The sequence below is a fragment of the Podarcis pityusensis genome (genome assembly GCF_964106645.2).
Source record: "Podarcis pityusensis genome assembly, chromosome: 9".
In the NCBI taxonomy this organism is placed as follows: domain Eukaryota; kingdom Metazoa; phylum Chordata; class Lepidosauria; order Squamata; family Lacertidae; genus Podarcis; species Podarcis pityusensis.
Window position 1 is genome coordinate 56,881,261 of NC_138034.1, and position 18,010 is coordinate 56,899,270.

An 18,010-nucleotide genomic window follows, 5' to 3' on the forward strand; every position below is an offset into this window, starting at 1 on the left:
TGCTCACTTTATTGCACCAAAGAGGTCTGGTGATAATGTCTTCTCATGTGGGCAAAATTTCATTTCCAAGTTTCTGAAACAAAAAATATGGGCTTAGCTTTCTAGTAAAGAGCTATCATCTTCAAAACCTGCACAACTACCAATGGCAGCATAAAAGTGAAATGGAGATCTTTCTTATTGTAATGCTGGTGTCTCTGGAATATCTATCACAGCATTTAATCTCATTAAGTTTGCGGGGGGGGGACCTAATGGGTTGATCATTTTCATAACTATTATTAGTAGGAACTACTACGTTATCTTATTGGATTAGTGTTGCTCTGAATCAAAGTGGGATTTTAAAAACCATTTAGCCGATATATCAGTGTTCCTCCAAAATATTTACCAATTGTCCTTGGTGCACTTTTAATTCCTCTTCAAAGAGGAGTTGGAACCAAGATGAGACTCCAAAGAGTGCATTTTCCTTGTTGAAGAACTACAGCCACTGTAAATCTTATTACCCTTTCAGGTTCCATGCACATTCCTTGCTTTTTTTGTTAAAGAAATATTCAGATCTGCTTTGAGATGTTACAAATTATTTTACCTAATGGAAATTTACCAATTCTTTCTTCAGTATAATGAACTGTATCTGTCATGCATGATTGATATTCATTCATACAAGCAAGAGATCAGGAAAATGATTTGCCTCTTGTTAATACGTAGACGTATCGAAGTACTCGTCTGTCTTAACAGAAGAATTTTGTGATTTAATTTCTTTAGAAATTGCTAACCTGTCTACTGCTAGGCATTTCCATAATATTCCCTCCTATGCTTCTTAACACTTTTGTCCAAACTTTCAGTTAAAAATGTACATGCAATTCAAATATTGTGGGTATAGCTTTGACCCACATTTAATAATCGTACCTCGATAATAGTAATAATTTCACAAGTCAGCTGCTGGATTCTATGGCAATAAGATAAAAGTCCTTTGGTTTTAGGAGAAGACACAAGAGCTTTGCTTGCAAACTGCCATCATTTTTTCTAATCCATCCCCATAAGAATAGTTGTGCAGCTTGTCCCTGGAGTTTATCCTTTATAGTCTCTGGTGTTTGAAGCCACCTCTTTCTTGATGGTTACATCATTGACCTCATAATCCTTTTGCCATCATGAACTGTAAAGTTATAACAGGGCAAAGAATAAAAACTGCTGCCCACTTAAATGGGTTTCAGGTAACTGTAGTATTGGATGTGTGTGTATTATATCTGGGATTCCTTTGTTAACATTGCTTTACAATAAAACACATTACCAACATTAGGCATAGTTCTACATATGGATTTTCCAATGTATGTGTAATATTACTGCTAAAAAAATTCCAAAAAAGTTTCGAAATACTGGTACTGTGGTTTCTGTGCATAAGATGAAGCTGTTTGAAAATGAACTTTTCAAATTGTGCTTTAAGAGTTGATAGTTGTGTTTTAAAATTGAAGTTATTTTGTTTAATGACCTCTTGCAGTATAAAAAAATGTAAAAATTACTATGAAGTCCTTGGAGTGTCCAAAGATGCAGGTGACGAAGACTTGAAGAAAGCTTATCGAAAGCTTGCTCTGAAGTTTCATCCGGACAAAAATCATGCACCAGGAGCAACAGAAGCTTTTAAAAGTAATATTTTCTAATTCACTTGTAGAAAAGAAAACATTTCAGGGGCAGGTGTATCTCTTTTGCCCAACTGGTTGTGTTAATGCACATCATTTTAATAATGGGTTGGATCCAAAGGTGCTCTTTTGTAGCTGCAAAAGGATGACTTTTTACACCTTGCACTAAGCTGTACATCTTGTGGCCAGAGCATTTTATGTGACAATGAAACTAAATCTGTGATCTTCTACTTTTGCAAGTGGAAGGATAAAAACTCATGTAGAAGTAACTTATTGCAGGAAACTCTTCCAGGAGCACCTATGCAAACCTTTAAAAAATAGCACTGGTTGTTATTTTCCTCCCATTTATGGTCCTTTGGTTGTAGCTCAGTATATTCAGATCCTCATACACAAGGTGGTAGACATTGGGTTGTAAAAGCAAACCACCATCTATGTACTAACTTTAATATAGGTATGAAAGGAACCTTACCAGTAACTTATTGGAAACATGGGCTGGAACCCAGGCTACTGGGAACCTTGTTTCATGTGCCCAGGGGGTGCTGGGTTTGTCAGTCTTGAGCAGGGTCCCTGTAGGTTGTTTCAAAAGCATGTTTAAACAGTTTGTGATACGGCATGAACACTTACTACAGTGGAACCTTGGCTGTCAAACGTAATCCTTTCTGGAAGACTGTTCGATTTCCAAAACGCTCAACAACCGAGGTGCAATTGCTGGTCAGCAAAATCCTTTGGAAAAATGGAGAAATGCGCCTTGGAAGACGTTCGACTTCCAAGGTGCATTCGAAAATGGAAGCATTCACTTCTGGGTTGTTGGCGTTCAAAAGCCAAAATGTTCGACTTCCAAAGCATTCGAAAACCGAGGTTCCACTGTATTTAAATAAAATAATAAATTGGACACTGCTATGGCCAAACACTGCTTGCACTGAAAGAACACGAGTTTATATGTTACCGAACACACTTTCTGTTGTGATACCTACTTGCATTGTTATTTGTTTTATTTATAAATAAATTGCTTCCTATGAGGCATCCCAAAGCATTTCACAGTACTATAGTCATACTGGTATCTGTACTATACATTTGTTTCCATGTTTCAAAGGGGAGGGGGAATGGACAACAACTTACTCCTTACTCCTTTTAGACTGTGTGCCATGCATCAGCCCCCAGACATGTTTGAGACCATGTCCAATGTTGTCTATGTGCAGTGTGGAAAAGTGGCTCACTGCAAAGTCAGGCAGTCTGGGTCCCCGTCTGACCTGGGAATTAATACAAGTACAATGTATCGCTCCCTTCTCTGTGTATCTAAAATGTTTCTTTTCTCCCACGCTTCTTTCCCCTGCACTCTGCATTTCAGAGATCGGAAATGCATACGCTGTGTTAAGCAATCCAGAAAAACGAAAGCAATATGACCTCACAGGCAGTGAAGAGCCATGCAGCCATCCTGGCAACGGTAGATTTAACTTCCACAGGGGATGTGAAGCAGATATTACTCCAGAGGACCTTTTTAACATGTTCTTCGGCGGGGCATTTCCAACAGGTATATTCACTGATCACCTCGCCTTAGCTCACCACTTCCATCTCACTCCCTCTGTATCATCCTGCCCATTCACTTATCAGTCCCAAATATCACCCCTTTCCTAAGGTAGATCAGCCACCTTGAGTTGTACATATGTATTAAATGAATGGGGTGTAAGTGCTTTTGTAACTGATTAAATCTGTTCTAGCATGCTCAGCAACAATTGCCTCATGTAGGATGGTACCAGCAAGGTTCTCATACAATGATATCAGAGCGCCCACAAACTATTTATTGCTTCCTAGTGCTTTGCTTTAAACCAAATTTGCTTTTCCCAAACCTGAAGAACAAGTTTGTGAAACTTAAATGTTTGCCTTGCCCACTAGCAGCCAGTGGTCCAATAAACTGTTACGTCTTTTTCTTGAAGGTGCAATGTATTATTTGTACTAATTAGTATGGCATTCTGCATTGCCTATAGTGTTGCCTCAAAACAAGTACAGCTGAGTACATATTTTTTCACCTTGTAGTGTTTTTTCTGCTCCCAATGCGATCTTTTAAATATTTTCTCCCCTGTAGGCAGTGTGCATTCATTTTCTAATGGAAGGTCTGGCTACAGTCACCATAATCAACATCGTCATAGTGGGCATGAAAGAGAAGAGGAGAGGGGTGATGTATGTTTGTCTTTTGCATGAACTTATCTTTTTTGAAATATCGTCCCTAGAAGTAATATTAATGAGCAGCATGCCTTGCAGTTCTGTTGTCTAAATGAGTGCCTGTTTAGTAAACAGAAGCAAGGAAATAGTAACAGTTAAAAACCTAATTCCGAATTTTCTGAACTAGCGTATCTTATTTTTATGGAGGAATCCTATGCATAATGTTTACTCAGAAGTAAGACCCATTGTGGCTCACCCCCAGGTACTTCTTCATAATATTGTAGCCTGCATTAGATTTTGGGCTACAGTAGTGGCACCCTTGCACTTAATTATATATGTGGCATAAAGTTTATAAAGAGGAGCTAGCAGCAGCTTGCTTTTGCTCCTCTATGGGAATTCCTGCAATTCCTCTAAGCCAGTGGTTCTCAAAGGGTGTAGCAAGTCACACTAGTGTGGCAGGAGAAGATGGCAAGTGTGGTGGAGAGGAAAAAGTTTGAGAACTGCTACTCTAAGCCATGGCTTCACATGAGGATAGGACATGAAGTGATAGGTTTTAACAATATGAAGTTAAAGAAAGACTACACATATTCATTAGTCCAACCTATCTCCTGGCAAAGCTTTCAAGAAAGACTGGACAGGAATCCACTATAGGTCTTTTGGGGTACACATCTTTTCTGTCTAGGAAAGTGGTGATGATGGTGGAATAGATTCCTTCCAACAAAAACAAAACACCCTGTGATTTGTCTATCTGATTGCTGTTTCCTTCTCCAGGGCGGCTTCTCTATGTTCATCCAGCTGATGCCAATTATTGTGCTGATCCTTGTCTCTTTGCTGAGCCAGTTGATGGTGTCTAATCCTCCATACTCCTTATATCCAAGATCGTAAGTGGTACTATTAATATTTGTATGGTTTACATGGATATTTTAAATACCTCTGCTGTTCCTGCATTTTTTCAAGCTTTATGTATTGCAGAGCTTTTCTCCTTTGTGTGCACCAATTCAGAAATGATCAGGAAAATCCAAAGGCAAGAAATGCTCCTATTACCCCCTTGAAAAACTAGCTCAATATAGAAGCTCAGTTCAGCTGAACAATGGCTTATTGTGGGTCTGTGCTATGTTTACATCACTTAGGTCAGTGTTGCTAAGGGGTTCTGCGCCTTATTTTTGACCTTCACTGGGAAAAGAGGCCTTAATGCTTTCTCACGTGGTTGTCCTTGACAAGGTTTAAAGTAGAGCTTACAATGAAATTTACCCATTTGGTTGCACTTTAAACTAGCAGCATGATGCTGTAACTAAGAAGTATTTACAAGTGGTTCTGAGTTTTGATTTTTAGAATTAGAGATCTGGAGATGGCAACCACAGCTATTTTCAGGCTTTTTGTGAGTGGAATCCTAGTGCTTATTTGGATTGCTTAAAACAAATGGCTTTCCTTCTGGTACTTACTTCTGTTGGTAGTTTATCTACTAACGCAGGAGTCAGCACACTTTTTCAGCAGGGGGCCAGTCCACTGTCCCTCAGACCTTGTGTGAGGGGGGGCGGACTATATTTTTTTTGGGGGGGGAGGAAATGAACAAATTCCTATGCCCCACAAATAACCCAGAGATGAATTTTAAATAAAAGGGCACATTCTACTCATATGAAAACAAGCTGATTCCCTGACCGTCCACGGGCCCGATTTAGAAGGCGATTGGGCCAGATCTGGCCCCCTGGGCCTTAGTTTACCTACCCATGTACTAACGCAATGTGCATTATGTTTTCATGCTAATAGTAGATTCGTTGTTAGTAGCTAGACTGCAGTTGCATGTGTCAGAGGCCAGGACCTCCTACCTGAGTGATAGCCTCTCCCTAGAAGGTGAGAAGTCCACAGCATTACTAGCTTCCAGTTTCCTATGGTAATGGAAGCCACTATCTTAACCTGGCTGACTCTGTAAATATAGGCAATGAAGAACAGAGGGAATTTCTTAATTTAACCCTTTAGTATGAAAATATATTTTCTTGTGGATTAATTAAAAAAAAAATGAAGCAAAGGTAAATATAGAGGACCTCTCCAAAATGAACTGTAAAATTCAATTCAGTGTAAACAAGTGTAAAGTGTTACATGTAGGGGGGGAATCTTTCACATATCCACTCATGGGGTCTGAACTGGCAGTGACTGACTCAGGAGTGAGACTTTGCTGTTGTGAATAGTTTGATGGAGATGTTGATCCAGTGTGCAGTAGCTGTGAAAAAGGCAAATTGCATGCTAGGATATTTAATGTGGAGCCTTCTAATTAGGAGCAATCTAACTCAGTAGAATGCCCACATCATTGTGATAAGCTCTAGACATGTTTTAGCAAACCAACGACATGGAAGGTATAGAGTTTCCAGAAAATCGGACACCAGATACAAGACATCATTTATAACATTGCTATTTCTTGCTTTACAGACGTGGCAAATTGGTGTTGTATATATGTAAAGACTTTCGTGAAAACTCTTATTTATGTTGCAATGAATCTGAAACCCTCTTTGATTTTTCTTTGCTGACAACAACATTGGGGACAGTGACACAGGCTGACAATTAGTATGGGATCTCTTTACAGGGGTTCAGGACAGACCATTCAGATGCAGACACAAAACTTGGGTGTTGCTTATTATGTCAACAAGGACTTTAAAAATGAATATAAAGGTGCAAATTTGCAAAAGGTGGAAAAGAGTGTGGAAGAGGACTACGTGTCCAACATTCGAAATAACTGTTGGAAAGAGAGGCAACAAAGTAAGTAGACCTTATGATTTTTTAAAAAATAAAGGCATTATACCGAATAACATGTAGCTCTGAATAGAATGAGATACTTGCATGGATCCTAAGGGAGTTTCCCCCCTTTTCAGAGGTTTGTGAGATCCAGGTTCATTTCCCCTAAACCACGCCCACCTGCCCTGCAACTGATGTCATATTGAATTTTCCGCACACCAGTAGATAGGCAGAGAACTCACTTGCACACCTGAACCCTGCGTAAAGCAGAACTGAAACCCCTGCACATTGGATCATGTGTGAGTTCAGTCCTGCTGAGTCAGTATCTTCTACCCACACCTCCTGACACATCAACAGGAGCACCTAACTGCCAATGACCAACTTGGATGGCTTGGAAACTGCAGGAAGGGCAAGTGCTCCTGTGCTTAGGTCCTGCTTGCAGACTTCTCATGGGCATTTGGTTTGCCACTGTGAAAACAGGATGCTGGATTAGACAAGCCATTGGTATGACTTATAAGGTTCTTGTATAAGAATTATTAAGGTTATCTTTGTAGAGTGCTTCGAACAGTTGCAGTCGAAGTGCTGTATTTGTTATCAAGAGGGGGAATGGCCCCAACCACCTCAGAAGCAGTCATAAAATTCCGGGGGGGGGGACGACTTTATTTGGACTCTGAATACTTCAACAATTATATTCTGGTGGCTAGCATCCTCTTCCTGGAAAAGATGTTCAAGCAGGTTGCTGACCAATTCCAGACACTCTTGAATTAAACTCATTTTATAGATCCATTTCATTCAAGGTTTAGCCTTGGTTTTGGCACCAAAACTGTCTTGGTTGCCTTGTGGGATTATGTTTGCTAGTAGGGAGACACAGACAGTGTAGCCCTGTTGTTGTTGTTTTCTTTTAGACTTGGACACTGTTCTTAATAGTATGTGTTATAGTAACCTCCTAAAGATGTTGCTTGATTGGGTGTGGACAGCATTTGCTGTTCAGTAGTTCCTCTTGTACTTGGACAGAAGCAGGTGTTCAATTCCATCACTGGCTTTGGGGTCCTGAAGGGTTCTGCCTTATCCATGCTTTTTAACATCTACATGAAATGGCTGGGTGAGGTCATCTGGGGATTTGGAATGTTGTGTCAGCAGTTTGTCAGTTAACATTTAGGGGTTCCCCCCTTGCTTTATATTGAATCCAGATGAGGGTGTCTATCTAGATCAATGCTGGGCTGTGGTAATGAGGAGGATGAGGGCCAATAAGCTTAGATTCAGTGCAAACTATAGAGAGGTATTCCCCCTAAAGGACTGGGTTTGTAATTTGGATAGAGGTACTCCCTCTAAAGGACTGGGTTTGTAAGTTGCATGAGTGGCTTGGAGCACCTTCTTCCAGCTTGGGTTGGTACACGGCTTCTATGATCCATTGTTATAGGACAGTTTATATGTTAAATAAAAAGGTGAAGAGAGAAAATTGAAAGCCACATGGCATCCAAGAGAAGAGGGTACTCTCTGGCAGGTTGAAAATTTGTGGATCTGAATCATTTTAGTATTGACATGATATGAAAAAAGTAGATGACGTTTTATTGCTTTCTCTTTTTGTAAACCACTTTGAGGTTTTTTACAGTCAAGTGCTGTATACATTTTATGAAATAAATAACATTTGTCAGCTATTGCCAAGATGTTTTATTTACTTTGTTTTTGTTTTTAAAGAAACAGATTTACTGTATGCAGCAAAAGTGTACAGAGACGAACGTCTTCGAAGGAAAGCAGAAGCCATCTCCATGGACAACTGCAGAGAGTTAGAACGGTTGACCAGTATCTATCGGGGAGAATGAGCTAGATCCTGAAATGTACTGCCTGTACATGCGCGCTCTCTCTATGTATAAAAAGAAAAATCTGTAAACTGAGAAAATACTATTCCGTCATGAAAAGGAAGAGGGATGTAAAACTGCTGTCTAGCTGTTTCCAAAAACCTTGTCCTGAAGTACCAATATAATTTAATAGCCTCTTAGTCTGAAATATATGACAAGGTCATATATTTACATCATTGAATTGTCATTTAAGTTTTACTCCCAGAGCTTCTGTGATTTCTTTTTCTACAAGAAGCAGCTTCAATGTGCTGCTACGCTTGTGGAGATGTAGACATAGTGGTTCTTCTTCTGAAATACTTGCCATGTAAATATGTGTGGAAAAAGAATTGTGTATATAAAAATGTTTAAAGAAATCTCAAAGGCATTTAGATGCATTAAACCCTTTAATCTCATGGATGGAACAAATAGTATGACTACATCATTCCTTATTCAGATGTCAAGTGTGTGGAATTGAAAGAAAACAGGAACAATTTTCTCTCTGCATAAAATCTACTAGGTTGAAGGAGTATTTTTTAAAAAGTAATGGGCCATGTGGATTTCTTATGAGATGATTGGATAAGACTGGCTGATACCCGAGTTTCAGCATTCATGCTGTAGTTTTAATACTGTATATCTAAGCAGTGACAAACCAGACATCTGTACCAGACTGTTTCTTGCTAAGTGGCACACTGGCACCAAAAAAGAGAAGTACACAGATACTTTTGGTACTTAATCACATTCTGTTTTGGTGTTCCAGAAAAGAACAAGGTGTATTTAAGCAAGTGCTGCTGTACAACCCACCTCTCCATATTTTTTAGTTTAGCATGACTTAGGGTCACGTGCAAATCCTTTAGAAATGGAAGGTGTTAAATCCACTTGCTAAATACACAAGCATGCTAAATATACATTCATAGGCTGCTTCTCTTTCACTAAAAAGCAGAGAAAATAATGGAGTAGCAATTTTTTAAAAAGTTGGGGAATTTGGCAGTTGTGTTAATTTACAACTCTGTTTTCTGTGTAGGTATCAACAGTTGATCAAGCCACTTCTAGGGCATTATCCAATGTCACACCAGTGGATATAATGGGATTTTCCTTTCTTCTCCTTCCCGATGTGCCCCCATAACTGACTCGGAATATTCCCACCTCTGGAGCAGATTTTGAGGATGTGCAGGGGAGAGAAAAGGAATAGGTCCCCTTGCACAAGCAGAAGTCTGCTGTGCAAGGATAACACTGTTGTATGTCACCTCTAAAGTTCAGCCTTGTGCCTTTGAACCCTTTGCTGATTCTTTAACAATTAGCTTGTCTATGAATTGCCGCTGTAAGCTGTGGTTTTGCTTGTTGACAAGAGCTAAGAAGCCACAGTGCAACAGTTTCTGTCCAGATGTGTACAGGGTAGATTTTTGTACAGAGGAGCATTGAGATCGCTGATGAAAGAAAAGTGCTATAGTTCTCAGTGATCACATGCTTTAAAAAGTATATAGTCACGTTTGCTGGTGTAAATTTAATATGCGGTTTTGGATAAACTTTAAACAGGAGTCTTGGTGCCTGAGTTCCGACTTTAGCAAACCTTTGTAAGCTATTTTGCGTCTAATACTGCATATAAAAATATTTATGTTCCATTTGTTTTGTTCTAAGGGCAGTGTGGTTTATCTTAGAAAATATTTACCCTAAAATGAATCTGCAAGAGAAAACACGATTTCTACGTGTTAATGGAAATATAGTACCTCAGCTGATCTCCCCCCCCCCCGTGAAATTAGTCATTGTAGTCTGATGTATACAGAATTCAATTTTAAAAATAAATTAAATGTTACCTGAGTGGCTCTGAAATCCATTGGCCTTCATCAGGCATAGGCAAACTCGGCCCTCCAGATGTTTTGAGACTACAGTTCCCATCATCCCAGACCACTGGTCATGTTAGCTAGGGATGATGGGAGTTGTAGTCCCAAAACATCTGGAGGGCCGAGTTTGCCTATGCCTGGCCTTGATTTAGGAGACCACATTAACACAGAGTTCGATGGCTGAATACAGAGCAAAACTACACCATTATTTCCAAGATGTCGTTCTGGATTTTAACTGCTTTGCATAACCTTTCTTAGATATTTATAACTGTTACAGGTAGAGAAAGAATTTTGGTTGGAACAGACTGACTTGAGTAGGACAAGTAGTATTAGGCACAGGGAGAGTGTTTCCAAAGTGAGCTTCAAAGAATATGTGGCAATTGAGCACTTTAATCAGTTTCCCCTCATTATTCTCCCGGTTAAGCTATGGGGTAAACAAAAAGAAGCCATGCAGCAGTACCTAAGCATTTTTATATGCAAGGTTCCATAAGTGATAATCAGTAGAGGTTCCCGATGCTTGCATTATCTGATCAATATATGTGAACCCTGTGAGATTATTTTGTTTTGAAGATCACACAGTTTGTATTGAATTGCAAAACTAATGTTGTATACAGTACTTTCTGATACTTAGAATGTACATGCAGTATCATAACTTGAATAATGCCCCCTCTGCCCCACCCACTTTAATTTGCCAGTCTTCCTTGCATGAACAAAATGGTAGAGACAGGCATTTTCAGTATGGGTGGAGCCAAGGTGCCTTTTGGATTTCTAGCAAAGTAGATATTGTAGGTTCCATTTTTTTTTTCAAAATCTTGGGACATGCCTGGAACTAAAATATGCCTAATTTGGTTTACTGTATTAGATGATTCTGCAAACCTCTTTTACTTGGAACTGAGTTCTCCATTCTTCCTAGCAATTTAATTAGGATTATGTTCTTAGATACATAAATCACATCTGTGCATGGTTTGTTTTGTCTTGCGGGGCTGGGGTTCTTGACCAGGGTTTCTTGATTGGACTTGATGTTTCTTTGAATTTTTGACAACTTCCTTGTTTTTTTAGTGGCGCTGCACAGTATGCTGCCCATTATTTTCTGAGTGTTGAGGTTCCCCAGATCACTTTTCCTGAATTAGCAAAACTAAATGTTGCAAGAATTATTAAGCAGTTACTAAGCTTTGGAAAAAATTTTACTGGTAACCAAAGGTTAAAATACATCAATGGTCTTGTTTTTGTAGAAGCTTATCCAGGATTCTGCCATGAGAATATTGGTGAAAGAAGAAAAGCTTTCCATTGACACGCTTCTTCCCCTGCCATATTGCAGGTGCAGCAAGAATATAGGGCAGGCATAGGCAAACTCAGCCCTCCAGATGTTTTGAGGCTACAATTCCCATCATCCCTGACCACTGGTCCTGTGAGCTAGGGATATTGGGAGTTGTAGTCCCAAAACATCTGGGGGGCTGAGTTTGCCCTATGCCTGAGGTAGGGAATGCTATAGGCACACACAGTATTTGTGACAGGCTACAACCAGATACAACAGCTTTCATTTGAGTAAACGGAATGCTGTACTAGTACTCACCCCAGCAATAATTGGACCTACTTCCCAAGCAGGTAATACTGCCATTGTAAACCCGTGGGGATTGGATACAAAGCTGCTCTTGTCCTTGCAGAAGGTTCATCTGCTCATACATGAGGCCCATCCTTTTTGCCATTGATTCTAGTCTCCTTTTTGTCACATCCCATGCCATCCAAGTCTCTCCAGACCCTCAGGAGCAGCGTGGGAGGGGAGGAGGGAGGTTGCAGAAAATAGGATTGGTAGGAAAGTCCTCTTGTGTGTAAACCGACTTCCACTTGTGCATCTTTCAATCCAAGTGGTAATACTGAAAAAGTACTGAAATGCACTTGGAGAATGTTCATACTGATTACAGTTAAACTTCTAAATCTGCAATATTTGCTGAACTGGGTCAACCTTCTGTAACAACCAAGACCTGGTATACTAAATACTTTATTCTTGCAATGCAAACGAGTGTGTGTTACTCACAGCATAAAGTCCTCCATTTTTAAAAGTGGCCTGAGAGATCTGCTTTTAGTGTTAAGATGTCATTCTTTGATTTTGTTGTTGCTGTTGTTGTACATTGTTGTTCTCCTTAGACGTTCAGGAAACTTCTTTTGGGGGGGTGCTCTTTGAACTCTAATTGAAAAATACATTGTCAAGCAATATGTTTAATTGAAAACACAAGCAGTCTTTTCTTCTTAACATATTCTTCTCCCATAATTATGGGTTTGTGATGGCATGGGAAATAGTCTGTTTGCAATTAGAATAGTTTAACTCTGTAACTTTCATGCCTTTCATGTCTTCTCTTCTCATGAGGTGACCAAAGTATTGGAGCCTCGGCTTCAGGATCTGTCCTTCCAGTGAGCACTCAGGGCTGATTTTCTTAGGAATGGAGAGGTTGGATCTTCTTGCAGTCCATGGGACTCTCAAGTGTCTCCTCCAGCACCATAATTCAGAAGCATCAATTTGGGTAGATGAGACTAAAAAGCCCGGGACACAAACTTTCATGGCCCTCTAACAGCTATGGCAGTTTATTTAACGTTAACTCTAGAAGTATATACTGTACTCGATTCTGACCAAATTAAGCCTCCTGATCTATATTGTGCTCTAGGATGCTTAGTTTGGTCCAAACACTTTCAGAGTTAATGCTAAATACATTTCTTCTGGTAAATGAGCCGCCTAAAGATTTGTGTCCCAGGCTTTTTATCTGAAATCAAAGGGGCACATTTGTTGCCAGATATGAAATACATTGGTATTTTGGATAGGGTTAGGAGAGCTGAAAATAATGCCAATTTCTCACCCTGAATCTATTAGCAAATTCCACTTTAGATTTTGGTATCAGGAGTTATTTATACTGGAAACAGCAGAGGAATAATTACTAATCTCTTGTATAATTTAGCCCTTGGTACCCACTACCTAATCTACAAAATAGTTAGGTCTGAAGCCCTTGAAGATGCCAGATTTGATCCTTTAATGCTAAGTGAAGCTGCACAGAGTTAAGAGTACTGTACTTGCTTTGATTTACCTTAAGTAGTTCATGGATTGAACTGTCATTTACTTATTTCTGAGCCATCATAATTCTCCTTATAGGCTACCTTGAAGTATAAGAGGACTCCCATGCAAAATGTTTCGTTTTTATATTATAAAAACCTTCATATTATACATTGTAGGTTCTGTGTTTTTTCTGTAAGTAAACCAGGTATATATTTATTTATTATTTGCAAAAGTTTCTATACCACCAACATCAAATAAAAACATGGCAGTGAACATCATAAAATCGACAATAAAATTGCATCCATAAAACAAATACAAAATATATCAAAAATCAGTAGATCAGGTTCATACACCAACATATCTGAAACCCTCCTCAAAGTCTGAGTGAGCAGCTGAGTTTTGAGCAGGAGACTAAATGTCAGTACTGTAGCTGTAAAGAATAAATCTTGTCCCTGAGCTGGAAGCCTAACACGGGTGCTTTGCTTCTGCTCTGTTCAAAAATCCTTTTTGTGCTCTGCATAGACATTTCATTTTTTAAACTGTCTCTGTGGTTGGCCAGTGAATGCATTTACAAGATACTCAGATTCAGACCATTTCTCAAGTACTGAGACAAGATTGTGTCCATGCTAATGGACACCTTTGTACCTGCCTGTTCTTTAGCTCCCCTATTATTTAAAGCAAGTTATTTTGAGGGACTTGGAGGCAGCTATTATGGCACAGCTAGAGGGAAAGAAAAAGTACACATGCCTCAGAAAATTAGTGAGTGTCAGTGGACTGGCTGCCATATCAAGGTAACTGTGAATGAGAAGCAGGTTAGTGAGTGCTTCTATTTCATTCTGCCCTGCTTGGAGTAATAAACCAGTAGCCTTGGCTTAACAATGTGTGAACCACTGCTTGTTCTTGGGGGAAAATAAGCCTTGATTGCTGGTTTGCATGCCATTAAGCCAAGGCTCATGTTTTGTTGCTGCTACCTCCAGGCAGAGAAGGACAAAACAAGCAAGTCAGGAATGCATGTTTGCACTCTGCTCAATCACAGCCATCTTACCATAGGTGAAACAGCAGGTGAAACAGTTGTCTTTCTAACTTTTATAATGATAGCTCTGTAGATCCCAATCTATGTCAGTTTTGCAAAGACAGCCCACTTTATAAAGCAGACATTATAAGACGACCTTGAGGATCTCTCCTAAGTGTTCTGTGCCCTCGATGCTTCTTCCTCTACTTAAAAAAAAAAATGCTGCCTTTCCCCCTTCTCTGCTGCAAAAAATTATGGGATGGCAACAGCAGGAAATGTTTCATGGTTTTAACAGGTAGTTGGGACTCACTGAGCCACAATCCACAGGATGAGTTCATAAGCAAAAGCAAGCTGCCTCTTCTTGGAATAAGATTCATTTAGAGCAGATTAGAATATTTCTTCTAATTTGGAAAGAGACGGGGGGGGACAATGTAGTTGAGGTGCAGCTGATTATTCATACATAACTATGCCTCAGCCATATTTGAGGGAGTTTTTGCAGAGGTGGCGTATGTTAGGTGGGGCAAGAAAGTTCAATTAACAGCAATCTTTTGTGCGAGTTCAGTTAGCGCTGATGCAATCCATTGACAGGTCAACCTCATTCCCCTCAGTAAGGCTTGTGAGGATTTTTAGGCAAGCACTACTGAACAAATGAAAGTTGTCCTATTGAAGTGCCTAGCATATTGGGCCCCATAGATTTAAAGAGCATGTGAATCATCTAGTTATACTGCAACTACAAATTTAATAAATAAAAACAAACTTTTTAAAAAATTGAAAGGCAGCAGTATGTTCAAAGGTCAATTGCCAGTTTAGGTTTTTTATTAAAAAAAAAATCTTGGAAAAATGTATACCTTATGTTAAGGATTATTTCAAAGTTTCAGGTGGTCTTGAAAAATAATTTGGGAAAGCATCTTGGAATGTGTATTTTGTCCCTCACTTTATTTTCACTGCACTAAAGTCTATTGGTTTGGCAACTGCTGTGTTTGCAAATTACTGTGTGGGACCATTTGTGTGCATAGATGTGTGTATTGTCCAGCTTCATAACTCAAACTTGGGTGTAATATTTTACCATTGTATGTTTGCACAGAGTACCACAGGCAGTTGGGATTTCAGTGTCATAATGACAAAAAGCATTTTTGCCTGCATATTTCTCTTTCCCTTCCATCCCCCCCCCACCTCCCATTACGGCCCAGTGCAGTCATAACAATTAATTGTGATTAGCAGCAGCCTTTGTTTGTTGCCTGAACTTTAGTTACAATCCCACATAAAGTGAAACCCTGGTTTCAGCTTGCTAAAGTAAGCTCTGCTACTAAAGAATGTATACAAGAAAAGACAAGCAAGCTGCCTGATAAGAGCTTGGAGAAGGGAGAAACAGCCTTAATCATGTATAGAGATAAACACCAGGGATTTTCAAATAATGGTTTAGGTATTCCAGATGCAACTTTGTTTAAATACTATGTCTGCACGGGGCCTGTGTGAGAGGACAATCACGTTTTCACAGGGTCAACATTTCAAGGGAAATCCCATGTATTGTTTTTCCCTGGAGTGCGAAGATAAACAGAAGCATTCCTCCACTAAACTGTGAAATAACATTGGAAATGTCCTAAGGACCAAACAATGTTTCCAAACCAGTTGCTGACCTTGGATGTTCTTCTGATAGTAACCACTGTTTTTTCCCCTGACGTTTTATAAGTTGATGTCAAAAACCTCCAAGCTTAACTTGGAAGTAAGCTCTATTGGCATCAATAAGTTATTTTTAAATAAATGCGCTTAGGGCAGAACTGCCAGACGTGTCTTTTGCTAGCTTTAAAAATCTGAAGGAACTTCAGTGTTGGCTCTTGAAGGGCTAAGATGAGAGCTTTGATGTTTGTGAATCATGCTTTTAAAAAAATGAATGCAAAGAAAATTCAACTAAATTTACGGTGGCATCTTAAAGAATATCCTATTTTATTTAACTGTAGATTTAATGGTTAGGTTTTAAAAAAGATCGGATTTGTAATGTACCTAATGTAATATCAAACTTATATCAAAATAAAATTATTTTCAATGTGAATAAAAGACTTTTTACCTGATTATATAGCCCTATTGCATTCAGGAACTGGCATGTTAAAAGGAAGCATCTACAGCAGGCATGGGAAAACTTTTTTAACCAGAGGGCCACATTACCTTCCAGGCAAACTTCTGGGGGCCACATACCAGCAGTGGGCAGGCCTAGAGGCAAAAGTGAGCAGAACAAACATAGCTTTTCCCATTGTACTACAGATTAGTTTCTACATACATCCCTCTCTATTCTCCATCCAGGCAAGCAAGAGTTTTAGGACACATTAGATAAAGGTAAAGGGACCCCTGACCATTAGGTCCAGTCGTGGCCAACACATTACAGTCAAGCAAAAACACTCAAAGGGTGCAGAGTACGACAGGGGAAGAGTTTCAAGGATCAAACAGATCCCAGCAACCCTTGCTCAGGACTCTTCCTATCATCTCATACCCAGTTACCCCGGCAACCTTCCAAATGTCACAGTTGGAATAAGACATATTTTCATTGCACTCTCATAGGAAAAAACTTACAGGTTTGACAGTACCAATGTAATATATTTGGGTACATTCAAGTCCTTCACAAACAGATTGAGTACTGCACAAGAGACAAAGTAAGCTTTGCAATATCTAATCTTTATTTTAGCTTTCACGCCATCTTACCTTCCTGCCATTGTAACAGCAGCCATTGTATCCTTGGCCATGTGATTTTCCTATTCTTAAGCCAATAATAGTATACCCACCAATAATTGTATAGCATCAAACTCATTTCGGATTCCAAAGCTAATGAATTCTTCCCACATAATATTTTCAGTACCAGCTGCATCAACAGACACCAGGTAACAATTACAAATACGCAGAAGAAATTCAATAGAACATAATCCCTTAGTGTTCATTTTCCTCTACTAGATGCTTCACAGCACTTGTCAGTTTGACACACATGGTTATTCAGGTTTGCTTCCGATGGCCAACAAATTAGTTGCACGCACTTGAGCACTTCTGTCCAAGTACTTGAAGTATGATTTCTTGCACTTTCATGAAATACTTTTTGCTTCATAAAAGGCATAGTGGTGAAGTCTGTGCATGTTGAAGGATCAAGGTTCAGCTTCCCACATAATGAAAATCAAGTGCCCCTTAGGCACCATCTTTTTGCACAAGAGTCAAAGTAAGTTAATTTGTATCTATTAGGAAGTACGTAATCTCCCTTGAGTTCAATGGAGCTGACTTCCAGGTACGGTAAGTATTTACAGGACTGCAACCTAAGCAGCTCCTTAAAGCACTGTAGTGGAAGTTATTTTTAGAGCCGGTCACTTTTCTGAATGATTGAGTTGATTTATATGCTGCTTTCCCACAAATAGCTGTGCCCAAAATGGCTTACGGGGAATGTTCAAAACATCAAAATACAAATATACAAAATATGCCAATAAATTAAAAAATTACTCCCAAAAATGTTAATAAGTCACGACGAAAGAAGAATGGATACTAAAACTTAAACAGAAATGGTGAAACTTACAAAAAAAAAACCCAAATCAATATAAACTTTTTAGAAAAGAATGGAAATAGTTTATTGAATATTTACAAATAAACTCTAAACAGATAAGAACAGTGGCAGGATTATAATAACTGCAGTTTTTTAAGAGTATACACTTAAAGTAGATGAATAAATAAGTTAATTTTGAATATGCAGAAAAAACAATAAATAAATTTAAGGAACCTCAGAAAGAGGGGGAAGG

At 39.1% G+C, this 18,010-nt stretch overlaps 1 protein-coding gene across 1 annotated transcript in view; it reads left to right on the top strand.

Annotated features, from left to right (window-relative positions):
• Positions 1–15,628, top strand: part of DNAJB14 (DnaJ heat shock protein family (Hsp40) member B14) — a 28,643-nt gene extending 13,015 nt beyond the window's left edge. The window contains exons 3-8 of the mRNA XM_081022186.1: positions 1,490–1,635; positions 2,977–3,159; positions 3,712–3,806; positions 4,560–4,669; positions 6,367–6,539; positions 8,214–15,628. Of these exons, the coding sequence (XP_080878312.1) occupies positions 1,490–1,635; positions 2,977–3,159; positions 3,712–3,806; positions 4,560–4,669; positions 6,367–6,539; positions 8,214–8,338 (832 nt within the window). The 3' untranslated portion in view covers positions 8,339–15,628. The remainder of the gene's footprint in view (positions 1–1,489; positions 1,636–2,976; positions 3,160–3,711; positions 3,807–4,559; positions 4,670–6,366; positions 6,540–8,213) is intronic.
• The last annotated feature ends 2,382 nt before the right edge of the window (positions 15,629–18,010 follow it).